We start from the raw sequence: 14288 nt of genomic DNA, 5'->3' as shown, positions 1-14288 counted from the left end.
ATAAACATTAAAAAATCAAATGAACGTCCCAAGAGAATCCGAAAGTTAACCATCCACTTTTTGGGGCAAAATCCACTCTACAAACCAGGTCATAACAGTCCTACACGCTTTATGGGCGTACGTGCTCGACATATCCCTGCAGACACAGAAGATTTTCTAATGGAAGATGAAGTGTAGCCTTACTTACTTAAAGTCTGTCCCGTCTAGAAAACAGACTGCCGCTCTGAGGGTGTTTTTGACTGGACGTTGTGTCCCCCTAAAATTTTAAGTTATGATGTGAACCCCACGGCGATGGCGTCTGGGGGGAGCTGAGGTCACGATCGTGCAGCCGTCGGAGGGGCATTCCTGCCCTCTGAAAGACGCCCCGCAGACGTCCCTTGCCTCGTCCACCCTGTGAGGACAGGGCGAGAAGATGCCATCTGTGAACCAGGACGCCGGTCCTCACCAGACCCCGAATCTGCCGGCGCCTTGGTCTCGGACGTCCAGCCTCCAGAGCTGTGAGAAGTGACCGTGTTTTGTCCCGGCGGCGCGGACGGACTGAGACGTCGGTGACGTGCCTCGAACATTAGCCCGTCGGTGGTGAAGTCCCAGAGTCTGATGAGGTTTTGCCACGCTCTTCCTTGCTTCTCCAGAAGCCATCAAGGGTTTGCACCTGTAACGTGGACCCGATGACCCCGCCTATCACGAACCAGTCCGCGAGCACCCGTGAACACACAGCAGACTATTTTCAGTGCCTCTAAGCAACATTATGTGTGTGATCTGTGATTTTGCCCACGTGCAGGAAAAATCTACTCATTAGAAGCGCCTTTGCTTTTTCTAAATAGGAGACAGATCCGTTTGATGCCATTCGTGTTTAAGGTTTTAATACTTCAAAACATAAGGTGAACTTAGCTCGAAATGAGATTTCAGAGACAAAACTGAACGACTCAGAGAATACGCATATTTTTAAGGACAGTCACAAAATCACATCAAACGCGTTTTAGTCTCTTTGGTGGGAACGAACACACCATTTGAAGTTAGAACCCACATCTGACAGTCGAGGCCTCCTGTGAATGTGCTGCCCGGGTCAAGTCCACGAGGCTGAAGCCGTCTGAGTACACGCCGCCTCTGTCCCCGGAGCCACGTGCCCGGTTCAGAGGGGGAGCGGGCTCCGTATGCCGCGGACCGGAAAGCCGACAGGCGCTCTGCCAGAAACCAGCTCGATCCATGTGATCGGTTAGATTAAATGTCTGTTTTATTCTGTTTTCCTAAACATGCCTTTTGAAGGAACCAGACTGAGATACCACGTGCGTTTCTAGCACTAGGAAGTATCTAGTTGCTACGGACTGAGTACGCCCCTCCCGCGGCTGGGGCTGGACGACGGTGTCTGCCTCTCAGTCCCTTTCGGGCACCACGCGCGGGGAGACAGGAGGGAACGGTGCACGGACCGGAAAAGAAGACGTTCAACGTTTTCTACTCACAGGTGACCTGAAAATCTAGAAAATCTCAAAGGATCCCGTGAATTAACTAGTGAGTTTATTAGCAAGGTCACTGGATACAAAAGCGGTTGTCTTTCCAAATGTTAGCAGTGAAAAACTTGAAATGGAAATTTAAGAAGTAATACTATTTACGGTAACGCAACAGAGCCACGAAAGGGGGAGGGGTGAGTCTAACGAGATGGGTGCGGGATCTGTGTGCTAAAGATCCCCAAGTGCATGGAGGCGCCGTGTTCCCGGACTTGGGGCGGCGAGACGTCCCGCATCCCCAGACTGTCCTGTGGATGCAACACAACCCCAGTCAACGTCTGGGCAGGGATTTATTTGGAATCGATACGCTAAGCCAAAAACGTGTCTGAAAAGGCAAAGGAACTACCGTTGCCCAAGCAGATTTAAAAGAAGAGTGGACGTTAACGGGATTGTAAGACCATACAGGGAGACGAATCCAGACAGGGTGGAATCGGAGGACTCACAGGCACACAGATCAATGGAACGGAACAGAGTCCACAAAACGGACCAACACATAACACCGTCCACGGATTCTCATCCACGGTCAAGAGGCTGTTCAGTGGGAAAGGACAGTCTTTTCCATAACAGGTGCTGATTCGGTGGGGAAATGAAGCTCGGGCCATACTCCCACCAAACCAGAAGAATTAACTTAAAACTGAACACGGTCTTAAATATAAAAACTAAGACCGTGAAAGTTCTAGAAGAAAACATGGAAAAACTTGGTGGTGGTCAGGCAGCACTGTCTTTGATGTGACACTAAAACCATGCCACGGAAGAGGAAAATTCTCATGTTGGACTTCATGGAAATCGAGTCGTTCTGGGCTGAGAAAGACACCGTGAAGAGAAGGAAGAGAGAGGCCACAGGCTGGGGGAAAAGATTTGCACGTGACCCAGCTGAAGGGGGACTTGAATTCAGAGGGCACATAAGAAGCTTTCAAAACTCAACAACGAGAAAGCAAATGACCAATAAAAATGGGGACAAAAGATTGAAGAGATCTGGGGGGCTCAGTCGGTTAAGTGTCCAACTTTTGGTTTCGGCTCAGGTCACGATCTCACAGTCTGTGAGTTTGAGCCCTGCGTCGAGCTCTGAGCTGACAGCTCGGAGCCTGGAGCCTGCTTCAGATTCTGTGTCCCCCCCCCCCCCCCGTCTCTCTCTGCCCCTCCTCTGCTCACTCTCTGTCCTGGTTTCTCCCAAAATAAATAAATAAAAGAAAAAAGATTAAAGAGATCCTTCACCAAGGAGGACACATGGAAACAAGCACGTGGAAAGATGCTTCACGTGATCAGTGAAATGCAAATTAAAGGCATGGCAGGGAGCCAGGACTCACCCACGGGCACAGCCACGGGGCACACCACGCGTGGGAGGGACGTGGAGCCAGCACACCGTCCGCCGGAGGTGACCCCGCGTGGGGCATCTCTGCAGTCAGTGTGCAGGTCCTTCCGAGGCTAGACACACTTCCGGCACAGTCCCCCCGCCCCCCCTCTGAGTGCTCACCCCACAGGAGTAGAACTTCCCACTCAAATCCTGCACGGGGTGTTCACAGGGGGCTTGCCTGGGCACCACCCACAGCGGGACACTCAGGTGCCTTTCCCCTGGTAGGCGGATCGGGTAACTGGTGCGTCCACACGGGGGCTGCTCCTCGCGCGGGAGAGTAGGACAGCTGATACACGCGGTCACACGAGTGGGTCTCAGGTGCATTGTCCCCATGAAAGAAGCCACTTTCTAAAAAAACTATATCTGGGATGATTCCACTGAAATGCTGTTCTGGAAAGGTAAAAGTCTCGGGACAGAAAGCAGACCGGTGGTTACCTGGGGCTGGAGGTGACATCAGAGAAGCACCCGGCGATTTTGGGGGGTGACAGAACTGTCCACCTTGATTGCTACCAGCTGTGGTTATAGGACCCTGTGAGCTCCTCAAAGCTTACCCAGCATATGCCGGAAGGGGTGAATTTCATTGTTACTGCCACCTGCAGGAATTCATACTTGCAACTTGCCCTGGAAAACTAACAAGCCCGGGAGTGCTCTAATCGATCCCTGGAATAACTCTCCTCTCTGTTTCAAGGAAGCATGTGCACAGGCCCTACAACGGTGCCCTGCTTTCTCTAAATTAAGCAGTGCCTCTTGGGCAGGAGCCGAGGTGTGGGTGATCTCTGGACCTTTGCACAGCCGGGCCCTGTGCCAGCCGAAAACCACTGACAGGGCACAGAACCAACTTTAGGTGCTTTCAAAATACCTGCCTTCCATGGTTTTCATTTGTACGAATTCCAGAAACCAATTCTAGGCGCAGAGTGGCTGTGTTTGGAAGAATGCACAAATGCCAACTTCCTCCAGGAGCAACGTTCTGAATCGTTTAGATTTATTATTCTGGAGAATCCCTGCTTCACCTGTCTCCTGGCCTGATGGACACGCCAGGGAAAGGAAAGTGTCCTTGGCACTGTGTGTGTGTTTGTTGGGGGTGGGAGGGCTGTGCCCGAGCAGAGATACTAGAACATGCAGCCCAGGGCGACCGGCCTCCTTGAGAGGGTGCGGGTCTGGTCCCAGCGGCCAAGTGCAGCCTGCTGTGCTGCTTGGGGCAAGGGAGGGGGCACCTCTCCTTTTGAAATAACCACACGACGGCTTTCTTCTTGTGTGTAAACAGAGAGAAGCCGGAGAGGCGGCCGGCACCCGGGGGCGACTCGGAGGGTGGTGGCCCTGTATGACTACGACCCCAGGGAAAGCTCACCGAACATCGATGTTGAGGTACCCGGAGCGCGGTTTCACTGCGGTGCTGCCCCGGGAAACCGGGATCTGGCCTCCCGCCATCGCTGGAACCGTCCACAGGGGGCGCTACCAGAGCGGTGAATGGTGTTAGGGAGCCAGGAGGGAGGAGACAGAGAGAGCACAAGCAGGTGCTGACCCAGGTCACTGCTGTGGCTGGGAGGTCCCCATCCGGGATGCTCCGGGCAGAGCAGCTGTGATCCTGGTCTGCTCGGGGTGGCCCCGGAGGGTCGTCTTGACGAGCGAGATAAAGCCCGAGGGAAAGCAGAGCAGTACGTCCCCCCTCCCGCTGCCCCCCCCCCCCCGCCCCGACACGCAAGAAGCCGAGGGACAGGCCCGGTGTCCTCTCTGCATGTGGCCTGGGCCGGCGTGGCCACGAAGCACCGGGACTCGGGAGGGGACCCGCCCCCAGCTCGTGGCGCAGACGTGGAGTGCGACTGACTCACCAGGCACTTCCGTGCAGATTGATTCGTGCGCCAGGCCCGGTGGCACTTAGATGCGCGCCTCCCTCCCTCGTTTCCAGGTCCGGAGATAAACTGCATTCACGTGCTCCTGTTTTCTCACGCCCTCCACCACTGCCTGGCACTGAGCGGAGTGGCATTTAAGAACTGAGTCAAGATTGTTTTGGTGCTCAGTGGGGGGGGGGGGGGGCGGTAATTTATGTAACGGTCCCCAGTCTGCAGAGAACGTCTCCCTGGAGATCAGGGTTTTTCCAGTTAACTATTTGACTACGTTCAAAGAACGGCGACCGGGGGAGCCCAGCAGCGGTCTTGAGTTGTGGCCTCGGACCCAGCGCCGGGGCGCTTTTAGTTTCGGGGGGCCTCACGTTGAGCTGTGCTTACCGGCGCTCGGCGGCCTCCTGCCTTTCTTCCCTGACGACGGAGGGAGTGGCTCCACACCAAAATAACGAGAAGAAAGAAGCCAGTAGGGCAATCGTGAAGAACCTAGAAAAAACAAAAACCCTACTGGTTTGTGCGGGAAAGTGTCACTAACTTGATGTTTGTCTCTACAGGCGGAGCTTACGTTTTGCACGGGAGACATTATTACCGTGTTCGGTGAAATCGACGAAGATGGCTTCTATTACGTAAGTTTCCGGAGCCCCCAGGAAGCACCGCCTCGCGATCGATACTCTCGCCCCTGAAGTTAGGTGCGCGCTGTGTGCTCGCCCCCCCCCCCCAAGGCCCGCCTGCCCCGTGTCCCTTCCGCAGGGTCCCATCTAATGCAGAAAGGCCGTGCTGTGTGCCGCACTGCCCCTTCCCCTCTGTGAGGGGGAGTTCCCACATGTGTAAGCCGTACACACGGCACATGTATTCACGGTCTTTGTCTTTTAAAGTTTACTTATTTTGAGAGAGAGAAAGAGGGAGCAGCGGGGAGGGGCAGAGGGAGAACCCAAGCAGGCTCCGCGCTCCCAGCACAGAGCCCGATGCGGGGCTTGAACCCACGAACCGTGAGCTCGTGACCTGAGCTGAAACCAAGAGTTGGACGCTCAACCGACTGAGCCGCCCAGGCGCCCTCCCACATTCTTGTATTTAAGATTTTCTTCCATCCAGACGCATACCAAACAAGTTAACTTTGTGATTATTTGTAAGGTAACAAATGTGTTTTCATACAGGAGAAGAAAGAAATACGAATGAGCAAAGTTAATGATTTCACACCGACAGAATGTAGAACTCCTCCCCGACCGTCCTCTGGGCTGATGGCCGTTGGCATTGTCGGCCCGGGCTCTGGGTCTCCACCCAGTCGCCTTGGGGGCCCGGCCTCCCTCCTTGGTGCTCCTGGCATTTGCTGAGGAAAAGAGTTTTATTACGATTACTTTATGAAGAATGCCCGCCGACAGGCTGATCGTAGTGTTTGTGCGCCGGGCGCCTCCTGTGAGAGCTGCCCTCCGAGCCCACGGAGCTGGCAGGACCGCGGGGGGCCTGGTGCAGTGGTGGCTTGGGGACAGGGCCCCCATCTTGCACCAGCCTCCCCACCACCCCCTTTATTTTATCAGAATAGTTGGGAAACCATCAAGTCCTTTGTGAGGCAGGTTTCTCTTTGAGTCCAACGAGTTCACGGCTTCAGGCACGTGGGACTCAAGGGACCTCACTTCGTGCGGGTCCTGATTAGTGAGGGCTCTCACGCTTTGTCCCGTTTCTTCTGGATGAGACTCTAAAGGGTCTGTGAGTGGGACAATGCCAGGCTTCCTGTCCTGCAGGTGGTTGAAGGGCGGTGGGGGCCCCAGAGGCCAGGGCACAGGCTGCGGGCTGGGCCAAAAGACGGAGGAAAGTGGACAGAAGCTGGCGTCTGTATCACCCGGAGCTCAGGCCATTAGTTGGGGTAAGAGTGTCGTCCGGGGAGGACCCCCAGATTCTGCCTCAGGTGATGGGTGCCCTTGGGAACACGGGCGTAAGGACACGGCGGAGAGAAAAATGGGCTTTGGCAGATAGCGAGCTGGAGGACATCTGACCCTCTCCAAGACGGAGTGGCCTCCGTGCCGTTGATCCTGGAAGATTCTAGTGGCCACCAGAAGGTCAGATGCAGCAGCACGTAGCAGAGAGGGCGACCATGAGGGGGTCGTGAGCACTTCCGACGCGTGCGTTCCTAAGACGGCCTGTGGGAGGCCCGGAGCAGGGGTCCGCCTGGACGCCAGCGAGCACAGGGCCGTCCTGGGTCGGGGAGCCGCAGGCCTGCGTGAGGTGAACACGGCACCACCAGGGAGCTGAGCGTGAGGCCGTGCGTTCCCAAGGGACACGGTCCCACGTCCCCCAGACGCGAGCCGCCCGCGGCCTCACCCGAAGGAGCCGAGTTCTCTGATGCTGCCAGGGAGTCTGGTGGGGCTGGGTTTCCTGAGAGACGTCTGGGCCGCGGAGACGCTTGAGTGCCCGCGTGGAGATGTGACTGGGGACCCTCGATGTGAGCAGAGGCCCGGGGGCACGTGTCCTAGAGAGAGTCTGAGGGACGCTGAAGAAAGTTAGCTGAGGCCTCAGGAAGGAGGATTGGGGGGTCGCCAGAAAGGGGAGAGGGGTCTCCAGGGTCGAAGCCAGGGCAGGTGCCCCCGGGCACGTGCGTCCCGGGCCCAGCGAGAGTTCTTGCTGGGGAGACGTGGGAGGTACCTGGGGCCGCCTCTCTTGCTTAATTAAGTTTTATTTTTAATCGCAAAAACCGTACAATTGGCCGTCCTCGTCGTCAGGCGTGCCGTTCAGTGGTGGTGGATACGTTCCCGGCGTGACGCAGACGCCACACGGTCGCCGTCCCGCAAACCCAAGACTCCGTCGCCACTGAACACAGTTAGCCTTTACCCTCCCCCACCCCCCGACCCCCGGTCCCGGCCCCCCGTCTGCCCTCCGTCCCCCACCTGCTGTCGGGGCCTCGTGGAAATGCGGTCACCGCGTGAATTCTGTTTCGCCCGCCTTCACCAGGCACGAGTCCCGCGGGGCCGTTTGCGTCATAGCACGTGTCCACCCCCGAGTGCTGCTCCCCGGTGGGGACACGGGTTGGCTCCCCGTTCACCCCCGTCAGGGGCACGTGGCTCCCGTGAAGTACACAGTCGTGAGCGTGCTGCACGGACACGTCCCTCGGACCCTGCTTCCAGCTCTCGGGGGTCTGGGCCCAGGAGTGGAGTCGCTGGGTCGGGTGGTGCTTCTGCGTTCAACTGGGGCTGCTGGACGGTTTTGCCCCCCCCAGCCACTCCGTTCCACGTCCCCACCAGCAAGCGCACGAGGGTTCCGGCTTGTCCGTGTTTTCGGCAACACTATTTTCTGGTCGTTTTTTTCTTTAATTGATTTTGTTTTCTGTCCTGTCCATTTAACGGATGTGAGGTGGTATCCTGGGATTTTGACTTACGTTTCTCTAAGACGTTCATGTCGATCGATGTTGAGCATCTTCTCATGTGCTTGGTGGCCATTTATGTGTCTTTTCTCAGGGGTAGTGTCTATGCAAGTCCTTTGTCCGTTTTTAAAAACGTGTATTTAGGGGCGCCTGGGTGGCTCAGTCGGTTGAGCGTCCGACTTTGCTTCAGGTCACGATCTCGCGGTGAGTTCGAGCCCCGCGTCGGGCTCTGGGCTGATGGCTCAGAGCCTGGAGCCTGTTTCCGATTCGGTGTCTCCCTCTCTCTCTGCCCCTCCCCCGTTCATGCTCTGTCTCTCTCTGTCCCAAAAATAAATAAACGTTGAAAAAAAAAAGTTTTAAAAACGTGTATTTATTTTGAGAAAGCGTAGGCAGGGGAGGAGGAGGGAGAGAGGGAGACAGAGAATCCCAGGCAGGCTCCGTGCCGTCAGTGCAGAGCCTGAAGTGGGGCTTGAACCCCCACACTGTGAGATCATGACGTCAGCTGAAATCAAGAGTCGGTTGCTTACCAGACGGAGCCCCCCAGGCGCCTGTGCGTTTTTTAATCGGTTTCTTGTTGTGGTGTTGAGAGCGCTTGATGCGTTCTGGATGTTAACTGCTTCCTAGATAAATGGCTTGCAGATACTCTCCCATCCTGTAGGTTCCCTTTTCACGCTGTTGGCCGTGTCCTTGGGCGCAGTTTCTGGTTCTGAGGGAGTCGGCTGCCCGTCCCATGCCGTCGTTTCCTAGACTTGTGAAGAGGGACGCAGATTCCCATGCATACCGGGGGTCACCAGTTTGGGATTGGTTCTGGGCACCGCGGGGGCAGGTTTGTGTTGGAGGTGGTGGGGAAGAAGCCACTAGGTGGCTGTGACCTGCTGGATACAGATGTCCCGTGGATGGCGACCTGTGTAGATATGGAAAGGAGAGAACGTTCTGGAAGGGAAGCAGTATCGTCCGAGGAGGGGTCAGCAGGTGCTTTCATTTGCCCGCGTTGTTTGGATTTTTAGAGAGATGACGTGTGTGGACGGATCAGTAGCTCCCCGTCTTGCCCGCACGTCACATCGCCCCGGATGGGTTCGGTCCGTCTGGACCCGCGTGCCGCACAGATGGTGTTTTTCAAGGCTCCGTAGGGATTCTGAGGGCCGCCGGGGTCGACGGCCGCTCCGTGAGGGCATCCCAGCCCGTGGTGCCCAGGAGTGGCCCCGGGCCCCTTGCCCCTCGCCCGAGACACAGGTGCCTCGGCGTCAGCCCAGACCGGCCAGACGCAGACCCCGGGGAGCTCGGTTGGCGTGTCGTGAGGCCGTTCCCGTGACCGGGGTGGGTTTGGACACACCGGGGCCCCTTTGGAAGTTCCTCCGCTGTTGAACCAGAACAGACCCAGCAGGCCACGCGGCTCGAAGCTTCCCTCCCGCGGCTGGAGCAGGAAGTCGGGTTCCGGAAAAACAGGGTAACTCGTTCTTCTGTGCTTCCAGGGGGAACTTAATGGGCAGAAAGGCCTTGTCCCTTCCAACTTCCTGGAGGAAGTGCCTGACGACGTGGAGGTCTACCTTTCCGACGCGCCCTGTCACTACTCCCGAGACGCACCGCCGCGCTCCAAGGCCAAACGGGTAAGCACACGCCCCCAGCAGTTTTGACTTGTGTCCCGCTCTGCCACGTACGGCCTGCCACAGTCCTTGTGCTGGTATTTTTGTATCTTTTTTTGTCTCCGCCCTTCCCTGGGGGTTGTGCCTCGAGATTCTTACGCAAGCTTATTTAGTTCGCCAAAACAGACCCTCTCGATTCTTCCAAACCCGCCTTTCCTCACCAAGGGAGCCCCCGTCCTACAGCATAGACGCACATTCCGGTTCGGTTGAGAGCGAAGGGGTCGGCTAGTCCTTCCGTCCAGGGGGCACTGGCGGCCGCCTGCCCCGCCAGGGTTTCAGATCTCTTACCACAGACCCGAGGGCTCCTTGAGCATAACTGACTATTAGATTACATTCATGTGTAGTGTCTCATTTTTATTTTTTTCCATCACTGCCAGTTTTTATATATTACATTTTTATATATATATATTTTTATTTCTTTGCTCATCTGCTTGGAAACAGAAGAAGAGTGTTCATTTCACACCCTAATCAGGCACTGTAGCCCTTCACGTAAGTGAGCAGCTGAAGATACCTATAAAGATACCAACTTAAGCTACCTTACACGGACGAGTGCAGTAGACTTAAGGCTTCACTGTGGGGTTTAAAAAAAAAAAAAAAAGAAATATGTCTCAAAAACTCATTGGACCTAAAACTTCAGGCCGTTACTGGCCTCAGTTGTAAAGCAACTGAATCTGTAGTAGAATAATCATCTTGAAAAATCATTTCCTACTGTCTCCATTAAGAACATTTCAAAGGCCAACATTGGGAACATATTTCTTAACAGGCTAATTGTTTGTTTACATAGAGAATGTTCCAATGTCTCCTCATAACTGAAGCTGCATATCGCATCGTTAGCCCCCCTCGGAAAAAGCACAAGCTCACAACTCTGTTTACTCTAGGAGATCTCACTCTCAAACACGTTAACTCGAGATCAAGCAGATGAGTAGTGGGCGTGCGGCCGCCTAGCGTTGGCTCCGAACACGCCCCGGGCCGGCTGGCGTGCCAGGCGAGCTTCGCTCGGGCCACCGTACCTCTCTCTCGCGAGCGAGCCGAGGCTCCTCGCCAAAGCACAAACACGTGTTCCGAGCACACGGGCGGGGGCCCCAGTGCAGTACTGAGCTTTGCGACACATGCAGCTCCAATGATTGCCTCAGACGCATAGATGGTATCTTCAGGTGTCCTTTGGGATGCTTTACTAGGTGTTTTCCATTGGAACAAGACCTTGATTTTAAATCCAAGCAAGCGTCAGGCCCTTGGCGCCTCTCGTGTGCCTGCGGGCTCCCGAACACCCGTGCTAGGCAGAGGTTGCGGCCGGGGAGGCGAGGGGTGCGGGGCGGAGGACCCGGGTCTCTGGCGCGTCGAGCGCGGGGACGGGGACGGGGATGGGGACGGGACGCACCGGGTGCCAGCGCGCGGAGGACCCGCAGGCACCGCGGCGCGCGCTGTGTTGGCAAAACCTCATCTCCAGTCGCTTGGAAATGGTGAAAGGCGACAAGGGCTCGACGCTTCCTTTGATTGCAATTGAGGTTCATTTTAGTTTTTCTTTTCTTTCAACCGGTGTGCCGTCTGCTGTAGCCCACTAACCCCCCCCCCCCCCGCCCGCCCCCCCGGGGACGTCCCCGCCACGGTCCGCACTTCCATAGCCGAGCCCCCGAAGCCCCCTTTCAGAGCGTTCGCTCGTACGATGCCGAGGGGGTCCTCGGCCACTTCCGCTCAAAGCGGCACCCCCACCTCCCATGCTCCCGCATTTGGTCTTGACTTACAAAGTAAATTACTACCCAGCTTTGTTTTGCCGAAGCAACGGCCGCCCCCCAGCCCCGAAGACAAAGTGACGGCAAAGCAGCCGGTGGTGGCCAGGCCGTCCCCCTCGGGCCCGCTGCGGGGGCCCCCTTTCCACCCCGAGGGAAGCCGCGGGCCGCCCCTTGTCTTGCCTGGTGGGAGACGGGGACAGTGTGATGTCACCGAGTGGATGGATGTTGTTGGCGCGCACGCACTCAATAAACTGTCACACTGTACCTACTAGGTTCCTCCCGAGGGTTCAGGTACAGCAAGGAGAGCGTCATCCCCCTCAGCCCATCTCCATTCGGGGTCACCTACGTCATCTATGGGTACTGGTAGTCCTGGGAGAGGCAGGGAAATGTCCTCGAAAAAGAAAAAGGGGCTGCTTTCCAAAGGCAAGAAACTGCTGAAAAGGCTGGGTGCAGTGAAATGACCCATGTGCTTCTGGACAACTCCCACACCTCCGTAATTCTCCTTAATTCCAAACTAGGGCTTTCATGACTCAAGTACCTTCCTAAACAAACACTCTTCTCCCCTGACACCAGTAGAGAAACGCTCTTTGCGCCACAGCGCACTTTAAGGCCACCGCAAGGACAAAGAGCTGCTGGTGCCCCTCCCCCCAGCCTCCTCCCCCGCCCCCCTCCCTCCCCCCCCCCCTTGCCCGAGGGCTGCCTGGAGGCCGGGGGAGGGGGGGGCTCCTCCGCACACACGCGGGGGGCCAGGGGCTCCTCGGGCTCCTCCGGTCTCTGTGCATTTGTCATCCGCCCTTAAAGGAATGGTTTCCACCTTGACCCCCTTTCCAGAATGCTTGCCTCATGACGCATAACTCACTCTAACTCTGGTCTTGAGACTCCTAGTTTAACCGCCTTGATGTTCTGCCTTATAAACGCACAATGGTTTGTACTGTCCAATAAAATCTACGGTGTGCACTTCGTACGTGTTGTACATTCGGCGCTCGTCACCCCCACAGACACACTGCTCTGGAATCGAGTTGTGCATTCCGAGTCCCGGCTTCTCGTCTTTCCAAGCCAGCCGGGTAACACAGAAACACAGAAAAGAAATGTTTACTTACTCAGATCATTCAAAAACAGAGAGAGAGAGGGAGGGAGGGAGGGACTTTGTTCGGACAAGTCCCACTCCTCCAACCGGCCAGGAAGCTGACCAGGCTCATGGCTTTCCGTGTCCCCTCTCGTGGCAAATGCATTTCTGTTACTTCCGTGTTTGTCCAGTGCCTGCCCCCCCCCCCACAGCCCCCAGCAGCGAGCAACACACACTAGAGCAGCCCCCACGATGCACAAGCCACACGTACAGCCCCCGAGATCTCAGTCTGTTCACATCGATTCCACACCACTCTCCGCCACTGGCACTCGAACAAGAGACTTGCAAAGTTGCCGGCAGATGTATTTGATGGTTTCTATTTTGTAATTCTTGTCCACTTGTAAATTGTTTTTACTCTTTATACATACTTTTCAGACTGCCTTTCTTTTGTAATTTATGGAAGGTTTATAAACGAATGACCAAGCTTTCCCCCATTGTGTTTTCAAAACCTCTATTGTAAATTGTAATATATTAGTATGTGGTCCATTTATTAAAAGGAAATTACTCAGCGTGTGGTTACGTATCGTGTGCGTGCGTGCATGTGTTCAGTTAGTGTAAAATATTTTCTAGGAATAAAATTTGTTATTTTATACAAGGCCGTTTACTCTGTGTCTTTGTTTCAAGCGCTTTTTAAAAACATCAGAGCAGCCTCCCAGAACTCCTTTCTCCCGTGCGCACAGGCGACAGACGGCCCGCTCGGGGAAACAGAGGCAGTTGGCGCTGAGTGGGTGTCTCTTGTGCGCGAGGACCACTCTCGTACAGCCAAGGCTTCGAGGGTGAACCCCGACCATATTTGTAACCTTTCCCTTGGCAGCTTTACACTTCAAATGATGGGACTAGAGAACACCGCACAATGTCGTGTACGTGTGAGATCCAAGACCGACCCACAAGAGCGGGATGCTGGGTGCCAGGGCCGGGGGGAGGGGGGCGCGGGAAGGTCGGAGGGCACAGAGCTTTAGTTGCCCAAGATGAATCCACCTTGAAGAACTAATGTAAAAACAGTGCTAGATTCAACGGCACGTCTGAAGTTAAAAAAAAGAATTCTAGTTCAAGAAATGCTGATTTTAGAAATTAAAGTCTACGCAATGGTGTGAATGCACTTTGCGCCACTACACAATTAAAGGTGGTTGAAATGGCGAAGTTTCCTGCGTATACTTTACCACAGTAAAAAAAAAAAATGTTGACAATTTCTCAAAAAAAAAAAAAATGAGCAAAAGTAGCCAGAACTAATGTTCCTCTACATCTTTGAAAAAATTTACAAATTTCCCAAAATATGTTGGCAAACCCGAGACAGTACGAGCTGCGCTTAGCTTTGGCGAATACTACTGAACGTTTAAGGAATAAATGATGCCGGCCGTACACAACTCCTGGAGAGAAGACGGATGCCCAGACCCCTCAGGTCAGCCGTATCCTGATACCAAAACCAGACACGGACGTTACAAGAGATCTACAGACCAAGAGCACCGTGAATTTTTTTAAAAACCCTAAACAAAATATTAGCAGATTAAAACACCTGTTCAAGAAATCGGCAAAGAAAGGAGTTGATCTCAACTTCGTAAAATTAACGGCCAACCCCATACTTAATGGTGCAAACACTGACCGCTTCTTTCTTTCCATCAAAAACAACACAGGCGCGTCCATTGACTACTTGTGTTCAACATCGTACTGGGCTTCCAGGCAGCACAAGCAGGAAAGGAGGGGAAAGAAAAATCACACCGTTCGGAAAGAAAGGAGCAA

At 54.8% G+C, this 14288-nt stretch overlaps 1 protein-coding gene across 7 annotated transcripts in view; it reads left to right on the top strand.

Annotated features, from left to right (window-relative positions):
- Positions 1 to 12066, top strand: part of RIMBP2 (RIMS binding protein 2) — a 72015-nt gene extending 59949 nt beyond the window's left edge. For 3 of the 7 annotated variants that reach the window (XM_047093195.1, XM_047093199.1, XM_047093196.1), the window contains 4 exons: positions 4124 to 4224; positions 5255 to 5326; positions 9525 to 9659; positions 11698 to 12066. In XM_047093195.1, the coding sequence (XP_046949151.1) occupies positions 4124 to 4224; positions 5255 to 5326; positions 9525 to 9659; positions 11698 to 11886 (497 nt within the window). In that variant the 3' untranslated portion in view covers positions 11887 to 12066. Of the gene's footprint in view, positions 1 to 4123; positions 4225 to 5254; positions 5327 to 9524; positions 9660 to 10136; positions 10164 to 11697 lie in introns of those variants that run through there. The other 4 variants (XM_047093202.1, XM_047093200.1, XM_047093197.1 and 1 more) reach the window with 2 other exon arrangements.
- Positions 12067 to 14288: the final 2222 nt, after the last annotated feature.

The sequence above is a fragment of the Lynx rufus genome, unplaced genomic scaffold, assembly GCF_022079265.1.
Source record: "Lynx rufus isolate CCGP_SWC_20201006 ecotype Redwood Valley unplaced genomic scaffold, mLynRuf1.p SCAF_33, whole genome shotgun sequence".
NCBI classification, from domain to species: Eukaryota; Metazoa; Chordata; class Mammalia; order Carnivora; family Felidae; genus Lynx; species Lynx rufus.
This window is presented reverse-complemented; position numbering and strand designations above follow the sequence as displayed.